At 44.1% G+C, this 16,932-nt stretch overlaps 1 protein-coding gene across 1 annotated transcript in view; it reads left to right on the forward strand.

Annotated features, from left to right (window-relative positions):
• Window positions 1-268: 268 nt before the first annotated feature.
• Window positions 269-16,932, forward strand: part of PLEKHA3 (pleckstrin homology domain containing A3) — a 28,194-nt gene continuing 11,530 nt past the window's right edge. Inside the window, exons 1-3 of the mRNA XM_063428673.1 lie at window positions 269-547; window positions 8,185-8,301; window positions 8,750-8,905. Coding sequence (XP_063284743.1) covers window positions 508-547; window positions 8,185-8,301; window positions 8,750-8,905 — 313 coding nt within the window. The 5' untranslated portion in view covers window positions 269-507. The remainder of the gene's footprint in view (window positions 548-8,184; window positions 8,302-8,749; window positions 8,906-16,932) is intronic.

Genomic DNA, 16,932 nt, shown 5'->3' on the forward strand with positions numbered 1-16,932 from the left:
TCCCCCCATAGCCTGACCCCTCTCTGTGCAGTGTCCCCCCATAGCCTGACCCCTCTCCTGTGCAGTGTCCCCCCATAGCCTGACCCCTCTCTGTGCAGTGTCCCCCCCATTGCCTGACCCCTCTCCTGTGCAGTGAGCCCCCCATAGCCTGACCCCTCTCTGTGCAGTGTCCCCCCCATAGCCTGACAACCTCTCTGTGCAGTGTGCCCCCATAGCCTGACCCCTCTCCCCCCGAGCAGGAAGTGATTGAGCGGGCGGCGGCGGGGCCGCGCGGAGTGCACGGGAAGTGTTAGCAGGAGGAAGATCCAGCAGCCGGATAGAGACAGAGCCAGCGGCGAATGGGACCAGGACGTGCGGTGTCCGGGCTGGGCGCTCCAGCATCCCCCGGCCCAGTCATGAACAGCCCGGCCTCCCCAGCCCCGGGAGTGTAACCGGCCGAGCGTGCCCGTCACGGAGCCCCGAGCCCGGGGAGAGGATGCTAAGACAGTCCGCGGTCTCAGGCCAGCTATGGAAGGGGTTCTGTTTAAATGGACCAATTACATCACAGGTCGGTGTGTGTGGGGGACACAGGCATGGGCTCAGGGAATGGGTGGGGAATACATGGAACATGGCTGTAACAGGGAGGTGTATGCAGGTCATGTCATACTGTGTGTCCAGCATGGGGGGGGACCTGTCACTGTGTACACTGACAGCATGGGGGGGGGACGGACCTGTCACTGTGTACACTGACAGCATGGGGGGGGGGGGGCTGTCACTGTGTACACTGACAGCATGGGGGGGACCTGTCACCGTGTACACTGACAGCATGGGGGAGGGACCTGTCACTATGTACACTGACAGCATGGGGATACCTGTCACTGTGTACACTGACAGCATGGAGGGACCTGTCACTGTGTACACTGACACCATGGGGATACCTGTCACAGTGTACACTGACAACATGGAGGGACCTGTCACTGTGTACACTGAGAGCATGGAGATACCTGTCACTGTGTACACTGACAGCATGGAGGGACCTGTCACTGTGTACACTGACAGCATGGAGGGACATGTCACTGTGTACACTGACATCATGGAGATTCCTGTCACTGTTTACACTGACAGCATGGAGATATCTGTCACTGTGTACACTGACAGCATGGAGATATCTGTCACTGTGTACACTGACAGCATGGACTGACCTGTCACCGTGTACACGGTGGGGGGGGGGGGGGGGGGTCACTGTGTACACTGAGAGCATGGGGGGGACCTGTCACTGTGTACACTGACAGCATGGGGGGACCTGTCACTGTGTACACTGAACGCATGGGGGAGGGACCTGTCACCGTGTACACTGACAGCATGGGGGAGGGACCTGTCACTATGTACACTGACAGCATGGAGGGTCCTGTCACTGTGTACACTGACAGCATGGGGATACCTCTCACTGTGTACACTGACAGCATGGAGGGACCTGTCACTGTGTACACTGACACCATGGGGATACCTGTCACAGTGTACACTGACAACATGGAGGGACCTGTCACTGTGTACACTGAGAGCATGGAGATACCTGTCACTGTGTACACTGACAGCATGGAGGGACCTGTCACTGTGTACACTGACAGCATGGAGGGACCTGTCACTGTGTACACTGACAGCATGGAGGGACCTGTCACTGTGTACACTGACAGCATGGAGGGACCTGTCACTGTGTACACTGACAGCATGGAGGGACCTGTCACTGTGTACACTGACAGCATGGAGGGACCTGTCACTGTGTACACTGACAGCATGGAGATACCTGTCACTGTGTACACTGACAGCATGGAGATATCTGTCACTGTGTACACTGACAGCATGGACTGACCTGTCACCGTGTACACTGACAGCATGGACTGACCTGTCACCGTGTACACTGACAGCATGGACTGACCTGTCACCGTGTACACTGACAGCATGGAGGGACCTGACATCATGTACACTGACAGCATGGAGGGACCTGACATCCTGTACACTGACAGCATGGAGGTACGTGTCACCGTGTATACTGACAGCATGGCTTTACCTATCACCTTATACATTGACAGCATGGTTGTACCTGGGGCTGTTACTGCTGTCAGTGTACACATTCTAAGCATGTTCTGTGTGTGAACATCTCTCACATGTACTTAGTGCACAGTGTTTATAAATTAGATGTTACCGACATAGAGCAGGATATATTCATATAGAGTGTGACCAAACAGTGACATGTCTTCAGGCGTGCAGTGGGATGCATGTTTTCGTGGAGAGGCACATACGTGTGACTTGTTTTCAGGTGTTGTGTGGAATGCAGTTGTGACATGTTTAAGTTGTGAATTAGAAAGGAAGTGTGAAATAATTGTTTTAGGATTATAAAACATATGTGAAGTTAACGTCCATGTTAGCCATTCAAATGTGGATTTCAAGGCCATTTGCGTATCAGACTGGGATCTGACTAGCTGGAGATCTGAGCAGGGACCCACCGAATGGCAAGTTACTGGAGCTGCTGTCTGTTCTCAGTATTCTCTTGCACCCTGTTTTTTTTTTTTGTCTCTATTTATAAAGAACCATTATTTTCACAGCGCTGTACAATGAATTCACAAGACATACAAAGACGTTTAACTCACAGGGGAGAGAGGTAATGAGTTCCCTGCTAAAATGAAAAGAGAAATGGGGTACAAATAAACAGTAGGTAACGAAAGAGTACATTTTATTCAAGTAGCAATGGGTTGCATGTATATTGACCATGCAACGGAGTGAGGGGCATCTCATAAGTAATGCTATACAGCTTCAAAAGCTCATAAACATTTAATGTGTTGGGAGCTGTTTTATGCCAACGTAAACCTGACATGACAGGTTCCCTTTAAAGGAACACTCCAAAATTGCCGTTGGCACCACCAACTTGACACAGGCTTCATACAATCCAAAACATAGGACTTACTTATTTCAGTTGTAATTCAATGTTAATCAGTATTAGAACACACGATGAGTGAGTCACCGGCACCTGTTTATGTAATAAGAGTCTATTTGTTTTTATTACAATTTTCACTTCTGATTTCCCTACCCCCCCACTCCAAAGATTATAGATTGTTCTTAAATTGGTGGCTTGTTTGTCCACATGTACTGCTTTATACCACACAATCAAATCTTTATAATGGCTTTTATCTCTTGAAGTGCCAGTCTCAAGGTTGAACAACATTTTATAATTATTTATACAACACCAACAAATTCTGCTGTCATACCTATTGTGTGACCAGACAATGCACTAAAGTGATGCAATCTGCTCTAGTTCAGCATGTCTTTCAGTTGTTGGAAATTCTGCTGTGTTTGTGATAACGTGTTCATGTGAATAGTACAAATTCAGTTCATTATTGTTGGGGAGAGCAAGAATAGAATTCTGAAAATGTAGTGTTTTGTTTGTTGCAAATCTAATTACCCCAACCTATTGTATCGTTTAAGTCTTTTTTGGTGTCTTTTATTGTCTCTATTGTGTCTTTTAAGTCTTTTTTTTTTTAAAACCACTTGGGTGGACCCAAAATTGGACCCCATATTTTTCATGTGGATAACTCCTGGTTGGAACAGACTTATCTTGTCCTTCCAGACCCCAGGTTTCTGCCCACAATACATTGTTTACTGCAACAGCACTTTTTTTTTTTCATAATTTGGTCACTGTTGCAAACAAACAAACAAAAAAAAGGACGAGCATCTACTGGTTTCTTATTATGTATATTGTATTCTGATGATCAAATGAGATGTCTTTGGAAATATTAAATTATCTATTTTTTTTCCAGTTCACAACATTTCTTAATCTGAGTGGCCCAGTTAATCTGGCCTATGTTAATATTATAATTGGATCTAGCAAGCATCTTGCAGAGTGTGCTATTTCACACGATAGAGTGTAGGCGTAACTTGGAATGATGCATGTCCGTAAATAGTATTTACCGTTCATCAAATGTGTGTGGGATTTTTGGCAGTGCGAGGAAGTATCCCTATACATACTTTTATTGTTTAAGATCAGCAATTGTAAACTGGGAATATATAAATATGTGAACTCTTTTTTTTTCTTCTTTCTTTCTTTCTTTCTAAACCGTTTTATTTATTTTGACCTTGCATTGAAATTGTATCTTTTCATGTTTCACCTATTGTTTCAGATGTAGTTTGTGTTTTTTTTTTTGTTTTTTTTTAAAGGAAACGATATTAGACAAATTCAGTGTACTATTCTATACCATTACATTAAAACACTTGTTTAAAGCTTTTTTTTTTTAAATCTCCAGCAGGTACTGAGTTTTCCGAGGAAAACTCAATGCCCTGTCTGCGTCTTATCTCTTGTCTGCTTTATGTGTGATGAGTGTGTCCTCTTTTGTTGTTTGTTTGTTTGTTTTATAAATTAACCTTGTTACACCCCTAGCTGTCAATCACACAATGATCCTGTTGCTTCTTGGCTGTTAAGCTCAGTGGAGCAACACTGATGAGGCAGGACATTGCTCAGAGCATATGCATTGCAAAGATTTTTCAATACGCTGCATTGGGAAGTCTGTGATTGGACAGTCACAGAAAGACTGGGCTGGGTTAGAAGGGAAGAACTTTAAGTCACTTCAGACAAGTGATATGCAAATTTTGCAATTTGTAATGAGATATAACTGCAATGAAAAAAAAAGCATAATTAAATGCATGCATGTTTTCATTCGGGTATATCTGTTAAACTCAGATTTGTATTTATTTATATTTTGGGCACTGGAAATCCCTGTAATCTCAATAAAGTGGTCTGGGTGCTGTGGCCCTCTGGTTTCGTCCCTGCAATCTAAAACATTGCCATTTAGAGGATAGAGCAATGTTATTGCACCTCATCAAATGCAGTTCATAGGGATGCATTGGATGCTTTTCTATGAGCAGTATTTGATTGGACGTGTGTGCGGCACTATTCACAATTGCAAATATCGTTCCCAATTCTATGAGAAGTATTGACTTCAGGTTGACTCCAGGTGACTCCAGGGTGATATCATGGGAGGAGGAGTGTGTGGCAGCTCTGAGTGAGTCTTTGCACTGAGAAAAAGGTAAGTTTTTAGTTAAAATTTTTTTTTTTTTTTTTTAGGGGTTAGGATACTGCATTAGAAATACATCCTTTAAATCCTTCCCTGTACACAAAGTAGCATTTTATTGATGATGAATTAAGATAAAATATAAAAAGATACCTTATGAAGTGCCTCTTTCTTGTAGACTTTGCATGGAATCTAATCCACCTTTGCTTCTTATTAGGACTAGTGGGTGACTATCTATTTCCAGCCAATCTTTAAAGTGGCTTTGTAACTTTCAGAGTCTTTCTATCTTTTACAAGATGCCCAAAGTGACAGGCCTGCTTGATGTGTGTCAGCTTTGAAGAGAAGCTGAAGAAATGTATGGGCATTGCTGTCTTACTTCCAGTGTCCGTCTTTAGATCCTGGGGCACTTGTCTCTGTTGCATGAAAATATGCCTATTCCGGCAGCTGTCAGCAGTAATTGCTGCTTGGACATGACAACTTTTGTCATCCTTGACTTTGCCCATAAGACAAAGTAATGTCTAGTTTGTCTTATAATATAGTTTGAATGCACTGGATTTTCAGTTAAAATCAAACATGGTCAATATGAATATTTCAATAAGATTTATCTATCAGTAGTGATAGAGCAGGTTTCAAGCCTTTTGTTAAAATCTGCCTTCGATGAACCCTCTGGATAAAAAGTTTACATTTATGTAGATATAAAATGAAATGGTCAGCAAGTTTGTAAATTAAAGGGCACTTTGTGCAATATTTGAGTGCCATTCATCCCGTTTTGTTTTGCCATTTTCCAGTAATGTGACACAAAAATAGGGCTCTCCTGGCACCCAGAGATTATGCGAACCTGCCTCCATCATTCACAGACTGATATAGGTTTCCTTTAAAAAAATATACTTGTCTTAAGTTCCTCGTCTAATGTGTTCATCTTCTCTAGTCTTGTAGTAATTTGCTTTCACTACTTAAACCTCAAGTTCCTTTGTATATATACACTCTGTCTTTTTCTGCTGTTCGAGCATATGGCAGTCATGCTGCATACTTACTGGACAAAGTACATTGTAGCATGTGCTAACTTAAATCAGGGTTCAAAACGTCCACTCTACACTCTCTCACTTTGGTGAGTGAAAAGTCAGCCCTGGTGAGTAGCAGTTCAGCGTTGGTCAGTGTGTCATGGACCCTCCAGGCTTGTAGTGGCGAGTAACTTTTAGGCTGGATTTTTAGGCAAAGGACTTGATTTGAACCCTGACTTAAACAAGCCATATTTTTTTTTAGTTATCTATAGAATTGTTGAATACTCTCTGTGGTGATGTCTACTATTTAATGAGGGCATGCACGTCCTCCACATCTCATTGTACCTCCTGTACACTGTACTGGTACTCCTTAGCCACTTCTCTTAGTTTTGGAATGGGAAGTGATCCATGCGTTTTAATGTAATCTATTCTAAGCATTGTATTTACATGTGTTAATACACCTGTAAATTGTAACTTGTGTGGCTAGTTATAGAATAGATGTTGGATAGATGTTGAATAGATGTTGGAGTCATTATATCTAATCCCATTCTTGACATTGCATGTACCAGGCCAGCCATGATATTATATTATTTAACCCCCTGTCTTGAAATAGTTAAAGAAAAAAACATGATAGCTGGTGTGAAGACCTACTAGGTTAAGTAAGAATTCAAAGTGAATTTCAAATTTAAGGCCAGAGGTGAGTGGATGCAGAGATAATTGAGATTTTTTTTTTTTGCAGTTTGACTATTTTGACCTTCAATTTGAAATTCACTTCGAATTAACTTTAAATTGCACCTTTAGTAAATAACCCTGCTGATACACACTCTAGCTTTACAAAGGTTGACTTGCTGTTTAATGTATCAGTGCTCCATAAAACTCTATTTGATCAAGAATGGTGAATTTTATTGAGCTGAGGACTGGCCCAGCAATAAGAACCAGGAAACATGTCTGGCTTGGAAAGCAATAAAGATTTTTATTTAGCTTGTAAAATGTTCTGCCAACATCAGTTACAATAGTTTCTCTGAATTATACATAACTGCTGTTAGGAAGGATTTGTACATAATTGATATATGTTGCATAGCTGGTTGTACCAACTTAATTAAAGTAGTACCCAATTAATCAGAATTCAGTAGCATGCTTTTCAGTTATTAAACATCAGGACACATAAATGCTTCAGTCCCCTATTTTTTTGTGTGTGAGCCTGTCAGTGAGTGTGTATGTGTGTATGTATGTGTGCCTGTCAGAGAGTGTGTGTGTGTGTGTGTATGTATGTGTGCCTGTCAGAGAGTGTGTGTGTGTGTGTGTGTATGTATGTATGTGTGCCTGTCAGAGAGTGTGTGTGTGTGTGTGTGTGAGCCTGTCAGAGTGAGTGTGTGGGAGCCTGTCGGAGAGTGTGTGTGAGAGCCGCTCCTTGTTGCTTCAGTTGCTTCCACCTCTGTCCTCCTCAGGGGGGCCGGCTCCATGCTACCTCAGCCGGCTGCCTCCATCCTTAGGGCGGGCGGGCGGCTCCATGCTGCTTTAGCCGGCCACCTCTATCCTCCTTGGGGTGGCCGGCTCCATGCTGCTTCAGCCGGCCTCTTTCCATCTTCCCCAGGGTGGTGCCTCCATGCTGCCTCAGCCGGCCACCTCTATCTTCCGCAGGGTGGCCGGCTCCATGCTGCCTAGGGCAGCCACCTCCACCCTCCTCAGGGCAGCTTGCTCCAAAGAGCAGGCAACTCCAATATTCCTTCGACGGCCGCCTTCAAAGCTCTCTCTGCAAATCCCAGGCGCCAGGGTGAAATTTCTAGTCGCCATGGCAACCTGGCGCCTGGGATTTATGAAACCCTGCTTTAAGGAACAAATATATGATGGGATCCCTTCCCAACTATTGTTCAGCACTCTGGAATATGTTGACACTTTACACAAACCCAGGCAATAATGTGTGGGCACTATTCTACCATGATAAAACAATATGTTATGTTCCTTGATAATGTAATAGTTCCTGTTGTGTACATAGTAACGTGTTTAACAAAGCTTGTCCGCTTGGCAAAGCGTCATGTGAGCTGCCATTCTAAAAACATCTGAGACTTGTTTACTACCCCATATATAGCATGAAATAACATTGTAGCATCGCTTACTGAATTATTTTTCTTTTCCTGTTCTAGGTTGGCAACCTCGTTGGTTTGTGTTAGACAATGGTATTCTGTCTTACTATGATTCCCAAGATGATGTTTTCAAAGGCAGCAAAGGAAGTATTAAAATGGCAGTATGTGAAATTAAAGGTAAGTAAAGGAGAGAGAGAATTCTCTCTAAAATAAGTAAAAAGTGTGATCCATCCAAATATAAAGAGGGAAAAAATTAATGATCCATGATCCATGTGCTCCTTTGAAGTCCATGATAGCTGGAAATCCTCCATTCAATTGTTATTTATAATATAAAGAAAAAAAAATTGATTATGGGGAAAAAAAAATCAAAATGCTTGGTCCTTTATTTTGCACGTTCTGTCGTGGTGCTAGAACCACTTTAAAAAGCCCCACCATGCTTAATGCATGTACAAGCCCACATACCTTTTCTATATAACTCCCATTAAAACCCAGAGATTGTTTCTAGCCTTGAAGGCAATAGCAGACACAGATCTGATTCCTCATTTCAGTGAAAGTTGAGAAATATTCACCAAAGCTTTGTGCAGAGCAAAGACTGATTCTGTATATTATAACAACTTCTTTTCAGTTCATTCAACAGACAGCACAAGAATGGAACTCATTATCCCGGGTGAGCAACATTTCTATTTAAAAGCAGTAAGTGCAGCTGAGAGGCAGAGGTGGTTGGTGGCATTAGGAAGTTCTAAAGCTTGCCTGACAGACAACAGAACAAAGAAAGAGAAAGGTAACAGTGCAAACTTCTCACCAGCTGACCATTCTTATTAAACATAATCTATCATCAATCTTTAATCATTTGCATATAATTTTGTATTTATATATTCTTCTAAAGAGTCAGATTTGTATATCTCTGACCAAGAGAGCTTTTGTGTAGATTCTGCTTAATGTGACTAAATAGAATTGAACGTTGACTTGTGGTACAAACTTTTCAGCTGCTATCCTTTCAAGTAGAGTAAACACATTATGCGTGCGTGTGAGTCATTTTTCACCATCTGAAAGTCTGAATGTTGATATTGCAGTTGCAGGATGCTGGGAGAAAATTACTATTTTTATTTTAGTGGAGAAGAAATGAGTGGTTTTGGGCTGTTTTTCATGGTTATGGTGAATCCTTTTTGTTCGATTAGAAGGTTACCTTCATGCTTACAGCATGTAATTGCATTGTAGATAATTCCGTGCTTCAAAGTTTGTGGCAACATTTGTAGAATGGTTGTCTCTGCTGGACAAAGCGTGGTGTATACTAAAATGGTTTCGTTTGATGAGTGTTAAAACTCGAACACATCAAAAATAGCTATAGTTAAATTGGATTACCCTTTGTTTGATAACTCATCCTCAATGCCTGACCTCACTATTGGTCCTTCCACTAAATGAGAGCAACCTTTCACATTAGTGATCCAACATCTGATGGAACATTTTCCTGATGGGTCAAGGCTGTTAAAGCAGTAAAGGTTGGACTGACTTCATCATTAATCCCATGATTTTGAATTGAGATGTTTAATGAGAGCATGTGCCCACTGTAATTTCATAGTTTATATATTTGTGTACGGCACATTCCGAGGACGTAAGGAAAACAGGGTTTAAAATAAGTAGTTCCTTAATAGCAAGTCAGTTGAGGTGTGCCGAAACTGACGTAAGGTTAGGCCTGTAAAAGAGGGCCCACCTAGGAAAATGATAAAATTGAGGGTGCGGTGGGAGGGGCACTTCCGAGATCGTCGAAGACAGGTAAGCAGGGGCTTACTGGGTTTAAATAGGGAAATTAAGTGCCTCCCACAATTACAGGCCAAGCCTTCTATTTGTGTACGGCACATTCCGAGGACGTAAGGAAAACAGGGTTTAAAATAAGTAGTTCCTTAATAGCAAGTCAGTTGAGGTGTGCCGAAACTGACGTAAGGTTAGGCCTGTAAAAGAGGGCAAAAATAATAACCAATTAAAACAAAATGCGTTTATTAAGCGGTACATCATTTAGTCATATCACAGAAAGCCATCCTTATCTCTTTCTCTGGATTGGGAATGTATCTGTTGTATGCGGATGATTTCCACCTCCCCATGTTTTTAATTATGTGTGTCGGTACATGATTACCTGAGGCAGCTGTGGCTGCTCCAATGCGAAAAGAATGGCCCGAGAATGACCGTGGGTTTTGTCCCAAACGGAGTAAAAGGGTGCGTATGTAAAGCATGAAAATTTTTGTGGTCAGGGTTTCCCTAGAATGTCTAGAAGTGGGCTATCGGGAGCGGAATTAGCTTGGGCTGCTACAAGCTTATCCAATACACGAACGGGACACCATTTGGTTGAAGTGGGATAAAAGTTAATCTCCACTGGTGGGCCTGATTGGCTTGTTTTGGTGCGGGTAACGGACAGAGTGTAGTGATCTAGATTTTTAACTAAGTGTTTCTTCTGTAGGCACGAGCTGAAATCAGAGGCTCTCTCTACGGTGAACTCTTTGGGTCTCAGGAAACCGTAAAAGGCTAGATAAGCCGCTGATTTGACAACGAGGTTTGTGATATGTTCGAAAGGGGACGTGTCGAGTATATCGGATAAGTTTTTAAACAGCTTACTATCTATGGGAAGGCGTTTAGTGGGTATGTGTACTGACAAGTTATGGATGCCTTTGAGGACACTTTTAAGAGGGTAGGAAGACAGGAAAGGAGACTTGTTGGGAAAGGAGGTTAACATGTAGTGTTGGATTCCCGTTAAGTAGAGTTTGATTGTGTTGTAAGATAGATTAAGAGAAAAGTGGCAAAAAGTTGTGAAAGCAACCATGGTTTCAACAGAAAAAACATTTATTACACAGTAATTACGAATGAAACACATAAACAGTTCATATGCTCTGTAATAGGCTTTCCTCGTGTTGAGGGATAAACCCGCCTGAGCAAGCGTGCCGCTCAGATGTAGGAGAGAGCTTAATGCATTACCAGGTCTTCGAATTTTGGAGGTACCCTGGGTTGCTGGGAAGCTGTAGGATGTAGTCTGAAGAACTCCTGCAAATTGAAGCGTGACAGAGCATCAGCGGCAGTATTTTGTATACCTGGGACGTGAACACAGGATATGCAGAACTGGAGATTAGCTGCTAGCCAAGTGAGTCTCCTGACTAGGTTCATGATCGTGAGGGACTGAGAGCGGCCCTTGTTGATGATGTTACAGGTAGCTAAGTTGTCACAAAAACACCTGACTGACTGCCCCCTCCACTCTACCCCCCACGTGTAAGCTGCTGCTACGATAGGGTAGATCTCAAAAAGAGAGGAGGTGGTACTGAATCTCTCTAGTGACGTGGTTTCGACCGGCCAGGAGTCGTATAGCCACTCATCTCCAAAAATGGCCGCATATCCTAAGGCCCCTGAAGCGTCAGTCCAGAGTACTGGGGAATCGTCGGAAACGGGGGGAACGAACAGCGACCTGCCGTTCCACGAGGAAAGGAACAGCTGCCACATTCTCAGGTCAGCTGTAGCTGACTCGTCTAGGGTTGTAGTGGAGTCATCGTCAGGGAGACCGTGCAAAAGTGAAAGGATCCTGGAAATGAAAGACCTACCCCGTGGAATTATTCTCATGGCAAAATTAAGTGAGCCTAAAAGTGACTGTAGCTGTTTCCTGGTGCAAGTGCCTAGTGACATGCAGGTGCTAATGTAAGATAGAATACGGTCTACTTTCTCCTGGGGCAGGCTGGCGTGCATGGTGACAGAATTGAGTGTAATCCCCAGAAAAGTAATTTCGGTTTTGGGACCTTCAGTTTTGTCCTGGGCTACGGGGACACCTAAATCTTTGAAGAGCGTGAGCAAGAGATGAAGGCTGCGTGGAGTGCAGTGGTGAGGTTCTATGGCGAGGAAGTCATCTAAATAATGTATAACAACTGGGCATCTGCAGAAGTTAAGGAGAAGCCATGTCAAGGTTTCGGCGAACAGGTCGAATAACTTGGGGCTACTTTTGGAGCCGAAAGTAAGCCTGGTAGCGAAATAGTAGTTGTCTAGCCACTTAACTCCGTGCAGATGCCAGAGTGATTGATGGATGGGAAGTAACTTAAAGGCGTTGGTAATATCTGACTTACTTAACCAGGCTGCCTTCCCGGAGTTAATAATCGCCTGAATGGCATCATCGATTCTAGCGTACTGAAGAGAAAAATCTTCTGACGGGATTAGTGCATTCAGGCTAGGTGTGGGAGAGGCGTGTGGTGCAGAAAAATCAATAATAAGTCTCTTTTTGTTGTTAAACTTCCCAGTGGCGATACCTAGAGGGTTAGTCCTCCATGAGGAGAAAGGAGGAGTAGTGAAAGGGCCTATCATGAAGCCGTTATCCACTTCTTTCTGTAAGAGTACTTGTAGGGTATCGGGGTCTGTGAGAGCTGACTGAAGGTTGGGGCACTCGAGGATGCCTGAGGGGAGAGAGACAAAGCCTGTGTGAAACCCGTGAGTGAACCCTGACGTGAGAAATTCCACCAGATGTAAAGAAGGATGATTAGCCAGGTAACGTTGCAAACTCGGTATGTTTATTGGAGTAGAAGCCTTTTTAGGGTACAACTTGTTAGGGCACATCGTCTTGGCATGTGCCCTGAAACAAAGCGAGCACACATGCAGCAGCCTACAAGCACTGTAACTACAACCCCCAGCATTAAAATTATTACAGACCTGAGCTTTTCCCAAGAACACTATTGGTCTGCCTAATTTATCTTTAATCTCCTTCTGGTTGGAAGTTGACTGGAATTCGGAGTTGGCGTAGCTGGTAGAGGGGATAGCTACATTCTCAGGACAGAAGTTAATAGAGTGAGCTGCAGACGAGCAAATGGCACAGGAAGGGGTTTTGAGACCTGCAAAATGCATAAGAAACAATTCTGTATCTAACTGACCCCAGTCCGTAACTGTATTATACTGGGACAATGAAGCGGCTGACCTAGCGGAGAACGACTTGTGATAGTCGTAAAAGGCAAAGCCCCCGTACTTATAAGCCAGCTCTATCACCTTGTGAAGGTACAAATCTAGCTCCTCTCTGCGGAGGGGAAAAGCAGTACAGATAACGTCTCTGTATAGGCCAAATGCCAAGACAAACTCAGGGATGTTAAGTTTCCTATTCAACCTAGGGTCCCTGGCCCTCATCACTACTGATAGGTCCTCAAAGGTGTATGCCCTGTTTTCAACCACGTCTTGAGCCGCTATCAGTAGCGAGGCCAAGTTAACATCCTTTCCCTCTATGATGTCACGTCTGAGAGACTGCGGTATCAGGTGAATAGGATTAATAACGTTGGAAACTTTCCTAGCCGGTGGAGGGTCACTGTTACCTCCTAGAGCGGGCGTGGGTTGGACAACCGGCCCGGGAATCTCGGGGACTGAAGGAACGTTATTAGCTTCCAGGTTATCCAATCTGTTATTGATGGTGGCAACTGAGGACACTAGGGAGGCCATCATGGCGTGTAATTCAGCCAGGCTATTAAGTACGTTAACCTGTGAACTAGGGCCAGGCCTTTCGTTATCCTCAGTAGAGTTCAATAAACGAAAAAGTTCATTCTTCCTAGCTGAAGCCGGATAAGGGATATTTCTCTTTTTAAGTTCAGCGGTAATCTTAGGGATAGTCCAGGAGCGATAGCTGGAAGCTGGACTTGGAGGGGTTGGTTGCGTTCTCTGCGTGCCCGACCTGAGCGGGGTGCTGGTAACCGACAGATTGTCTTCTAACACCGAAGCGTTGGACATTCTAAGGGGCAGAGAGGGCGAGTTTAGTACTGAAAAAAAAAAAACTGGAGGGACCCCACTCACTAGGCTAGTGCCCATAGGCGAAATTGTATTAGCTTAGCTTTCGTTGGTGGCAGATGAGGCCCTAACTACTTGCCAAGTGGCTATGAGAGGCACTAACTATGATTTGGCGCGTGGGGCCTTGGTGCCACTGAGGTGGGTGGCGGGGAGTTGGCCTCTCGGTGACATGAAAAAGAAGCAATATGATTGGCCGTGACTGGTGAGGCCCTAACTAATTTTGAAGCAAGGCTATAGCTATGCGTTGGGACGATTGGCCTGAACCTCCGAACGTAAGGGCTGACCTATGCCTTGCTGGACCTCTAACCTTATAGGCAAAGAGCCCACGGGAACATACCTAAGTTGGCGGGGGAATTACAACTAGTCCTCGAACCCCCCCCCCCCCCCCCCGCCAGGACACACCGATAACATACCTGCTGAGGAAGGAAACTTTATTTGACCTAATAAAGTATAATCCTGCAGGGAACCAATGGAACTAAAGGAAAAGAAACGTGACCTATTTATGAAATGTACTATTTTAACTACAACATACACACAAGAACTGGGTGACACCGAGGCCTACCTCTTTAACAAAGCTGCGAATACGTACACCCGCGAAGGGCCACTTGCGAGAAGTGTCAGTACTAGTAAGAACTACAACAAAACAGGACAGGAACAGCCATTTAACATGATGGAACAACATACCCCCTATTTACACTATTTAGCTATTTATGACATAAAGGGGACCATATAACTACTTTAAACACAGAAGTTAAGAATACTGGGCACTACTAAAACCGCTTAAACCCCTTTCATATAAAACGTAACTATTAAGACATAGCTTAAAACGTGAACAGAAAACCCAGAATACGGAACAGAATGAAGATATAGTACCCCCTGAACGAAAACGTATGGCAACCCGGTGTGGCTGAACGAGACTACGAGGTGTAAGTGTAACTGAACGTGTTACACTGACCGAAAAAATGCAGGAGCGGATTGAATCCGAGCCCGTGAGCGACAGGGCTAAACTTACGATTCTGATGCCGTCCGTGTGAGGCAAAAGCGGAATACTCACGAATACAGCCGCAGGGCGTTTGAACCGGGCTGCCGGCGGGCGGGAATACTGACGTCACGGATCTGTAAACCGGAAGTACACTGAAGCACTTCCGAGATCGTCGAAGACAGGTAAGCAGGGGCTTACTGGGTTTAAATAGGGAAATTAAGTGCCTCCCACAATTACAGGCCAAGCCTTCTATATATATATATGATGGTTTTGTCTCTTATTCAGAAGAGAAAAAAAGTCTATGGTATTTTTTTTTTTTTTAATTCTTTATTTATTTTGTGCATAGAGTGACAAACAGGCTTGTAGAGCCACAACAGCATCTACAAGTATTTTCTTAACATTTCCAATCGTGACAGTTTAAACGGCACAGTTTTATATTATATGAGGATAGCAAGCTATTAATCGTAATTTTTGTTGGTACACCACGCTGAGCTAAGCCTGCAAATGTCAGTGCTAGGTGCGCTTAAGGTATGGAGCAGGTTATTCGGTTAAGTGTATGCCTCTGTTGCGTACCAAGCTTAATAAACAAAGAATTAACTAATAAACAAGAAACAAACATATATACGTGCTTGTCTGGCCATAATGGCATCCACAAACCCAGTTATAAGAGTTATTGGCGAGTACCAGTATGGCATTTCGAATGACAACACATTTTTGTCTGTATGAGGAAATATTGTGAAGAAACATATCGTATAACATAAGAAAAACTTAATCATGCTGTAGGTGTCATCTGGGTTAACGCCGGTCCATACGTCTGATAGCATGTTATTGGCTGCGTCTCAAGTGTCAATGAAAGCATGGTATAGGCCTTTTACGTTGTATAGAACACAGTATAAACAGTGGTTAATATACATTTACGATTTTGCCCCACTCTGCGAGTTAGGCCAGTATGTCTTAAGTTTAAGGTTAAACTAGTATCTGTAGGCATAGGCGGCATGTAGTGTGGAAAGGCTATGTTCTAATTGCTAGCTTACTGCTGTGTGTGTTAACCTTAAAATGCCTGTGAGCGCTGAACATATGCATTGAGGTGTATAGACAATGGTTAAATATTCATACGTGGGGTGGAGTGATGCAGCTACTGTGGAGATACACCATGGAACTGCCTAACCTGAGTCGGCATGTCCGTATGACCTCTGAATGTGCAAGTAGGCTCAGGAGGGTAAGAAGGATTAGAGTGGGCCGCTATAGTTCAGCCACAGAAGTCTAAGCGTCGGGCTTGTCCCCCTCTCCGAGCACCCAAGTCCTCCATCTGTGTGGTGTTGGGAAAAAGAAAAACTTGAAGCCACGGGCAAATCTGAACTCTCAGTGCCTTACGGAACATGTGGCGCTGTGCAGTTTTTGCAAATCTCATGGGGTAAGTCCAGCTTCAGGTGGTGGCCTCAGTATATGGGTCCGCGGGTGGTCTCTGTGGTACAAACTCTGGCGTGCTTACGGAGTATCTTCCGTGTGGGTGCGTTAGTCCTGCTGACGGTGTTGCCGGAGCCAACGATTCTGTGGGGAGGCCAAGTAAGCCCAGCGTCCCAGTGGCTTCTTGCATGTCGTGTATCACATGTTTGGAGCCTCCCTTGTCTATGTTGAGAGTACGGCCTGGTCCCCAGCGGTACCGGATTTGATGGAGGCGCAGGAGAGCTGTGAATGGGCTCATGGATCTCCTCCATGCCAGCGTCCCGCCTGATAAGTCAGCATAGAAGGAAAGGGTCATACCCTCGAATGGGTATGTGGACTGACCTTTGACAACCTCCAGGACCGCTTTCTTGAACAATTTCTTGAACCGCTTTCTTGAACAATTGGAACTGGAGAATTAAATCCCCTGACGCGGTAGGTGGGGCCTTCGCTGGTCTCGGTATGCGAAATATGTCCTCCAGGATGATCGCTTTTGCTGCCTTTGGGTTTAACAGCTCTGTGAGTAGTCGCCTGATGAGATGTGGGAGTTCGGCTTCTGGGACAGAGTCAGCAACCCCCCGCAGTTTTATGTCGTTCCTGCG

This window comes from Pelobates fuscus, chromosome 8 (assembly GCF_036172605.1).
Source record: "Pelobates fuscus isolate aPelFus1 chromosome 8, aPelFus1.pri, whole genome shotgun sequence".
NCBI lineage: Eukaryota > Metazoa > Chordata > Amphibia > Anura > Pelobatidae > Pelobates > Pelobates fuscus.